General features: G+C 43.2%; 1 protein-coding gene across 1 annotated transcript; it reads left to right on the top strand.

The window, feature by feature from the left end:
* LOC106426608 lies at positions 1-2,043 on the top strand. The gene has a single exon (XM_013867322.3). It carries the CDS (start codon positions 1-3, stop codon positions 2,041-2,043), a length of 2,043 nt encoding a protein of 680 aa, XP_013722776.3.
* Positions 2,044-2,591: the final 548 nt, after the last annotated feature.

The following is a 2,591-nucleotide window of genomic DNA, read 5'->3' on the forward strand; positions in this document are numbered from 1 at the left end:
ATGAAAGGAGAGGTGATCGGTATCAAAGTCTCCCGCAACAGCCCGGCTATCAACCACCTCTTATTCGCGGATGATACCATGTTCTTTAGTAGAACAGACCAAAGGAGCTGCAAGTCGCTTATGTCGATTCTTAAGCGGTACGAGGATGCATCAGGCCAGAGCATTAATTTTGATAAATCATCCATCACATTCGGAGCCAAGACACCAGGAGAAGTTAAGCGGCGTATCCGAGAGCAGTTCCAAATCACAAATGAAGGAGGTATTGGCAAGTATCTCGGATTACCGGAACACTTTGGAAGGAGAAAGCGCGATATTTTTGCTGTCCTGGTGGATAAGTTAAGGCAAAAGGCACATAGTTGGACTACTAGATTTCTCTCCGGTGCCGGGAAAATGGTCCTTTTGAAGTCAGTTTTAGCGGCGATGCCTACATACTCCATGTCTTGTTTCAAACTGCATCTCTCCCTTATCAAGCAACTTCAATCAGTGCTTACGAGATTCTGGTGGGATCTATCCCCGAAGATCAAGAAGATGTGCTGGGTCTCGTGGAGTAATCTATCTAAGCCCAAGAATGCTGGAGGCCTTGGGTTTCGGGAATTAGCTCAGTTCAATGATGCGATGCTAGCAAAAATTTCTTGGAGGCTACTCAAGGATCCTAACTCCTTGCTTGGTAGGATTCTGTTTGGCAAGTACTGTCTTCATACTCCCTTCCTCGAAACACCGGTGGCAACAGGCATATCACATGGGTGGCGAGGTATTTTGGTGGGACGGGATCTCTTAGCGAAGGGACTGGGTTGGGCTCTGGGTTCTGGACACAATGTGGACATCTGGACAGAGCCTTGGTTATCTACCTCAGACCCATGTGTCCTAATGGGACCTCCGACTGAGGGAAACAAAGCGTGGAAAGTCAGTAACCTGATTAACCCTGCATCTCACGACTGGGATGTTAAGCTCATTAGAGAACATTTACCTCAGTATGAGGAGGCCATCCGAAGACTAATTCCGAGTGCCTTTCCATTGGAAGATGAAAGGGTCTGGCTCCCTAATGCCTCTGGCGTCTACTCGACGAGATCTGGGTACGCTATAGCTAAGCTTTGTAATGGCGATGCTTTGGACCGAGTTTTTGATTGGAAGAAGAACGTGTGGATGGTGGATACGTCACCAAAGCTTAAACACTTTCTCTGGAAGACGAACAGCAAAGCCCTTCCGGTAGGATCGGTACTGGAAAGCAGAGGACTGAGTGTCGCTGCTACTTGCCGTCGCTGTGGAGCGCCAGAGACTGAACTCCACGTTTTATTCCACTGTCCCTATGCAATAAAAGTCTGGGAACTGACTCCGTGTATCCATAAACCTCTGATGAATATCGCTTCTATCGACCAGTTCCTGTTTCACTGTCGCAAGCTGATCTCTCTTCCTCCAACGGGCTTAGGATCAACCCCCCTGTATCCTTGGATCCTCTGGACCCTATGGACAAATAGGAATAAACTATGCTTTGAGAATGTTTATTTCTCTGAAGAAAGTGCGGTCTTGAAAGCAATTCAAGATGCTCGAGCTTGGAAGGCTGCTCAGACTCATGTCGAAAAGCCTTCTCTACCACATTCTGTGGTCCCGTCTTTACCTGTACAATCTGCTAACTCTTACACTTGGTCTTCATTCTCAGATGCAGCTTGGGACTCCTCTTCAGGTAATTGCGGCTTGGGCTGGCAACTCCGAGACTCTACGGATAGTTGCACAGAACAGGGTTCCTCTCACCGACGTTTCGTTCCCTCGGCTCTTGTGGCGGAGGCGCTGGCGGTTAAGGCTGCTTTGACGGCAGCTACATCTTCTCAGGTCTGTAGCATTCGTGTCTACTCAGACTCAAAGTCTCTCATCAAACTCTTGAACTCTCAGGATTGTGATGTTAGCTTGAAAGGTGTGCTTCATGATATCAATTGTCTGGCACACTCTTTTGAATCTATCTCCTTTTGTTTTATCCCGCGTTTAGCAAACTGTGTTGCTGATTCCATTGCGAAAACAGCTTTGTATGATCTACAATCCTCTGTTTGATACAGAGTGAACCTTCTGCATTAATTTAAGTAATTTTCGTCCAAAAAAAAAGAACGACATTGAGATTAGAATATGATAGTTTAATAAATCTGTGGAAGCGTAAGTGGATTGGCATACCTGCCTGAATGAATGCATGCATGATGTTTAATGCGGTCAAACGTTTAGTGTTTGTTGGTTTAGTGATCAAGAAGAAAATTAAAAAGCCGTGGCCATTATTTTTGTGACGAAAGGTTACACCGGTTCATGTGAATGTGTGCATCCATTGAAAGTAACATGCATAAGCGCTTGTGTGTATTTATATTTATTTTTGGTAATAGTTGAAAGATTATTAGATTAATTTATAAAAGGTCATAACTTGAAATAGTGAAAGGTCGCAAACAAAAGATTGGTCATATAATTAATTTTTTAAATTACTAATTATGATTTATATGAAAGAATTCAAATGATAAATCAATAATTAATTATATCATTAAGAGTGTTCCGTGTAGTTTTGAAACTTATTATTTACATATTATTTTATTAATTTAAATATATAATAGATGTATAAT

This window comes from Brassica napus, chromosome C9 (assembly GCF_020379485.1).
Source record: "Brassica napus cultivar Da-Ae chromosome C9, Da-Ae, whole genome shotgun sequence".
Classification (NCBI taxonomy): Eukaryota; Viridiplantae; Streptophyta; class Magnoliopsida; order Brassicales; family Brassicaceae; genus Brassica; species Brassica napus.

Bases quoted from the DNA above. Each gene is read 5' to 3' on its own strand.
- LOC106426608 (XM_013867322.3), top strand. From the start codon at position 1: ATGAAAGGAGAGGTGATCGGTATCAAAGTCTCCCGCAACAGCCCGGCT.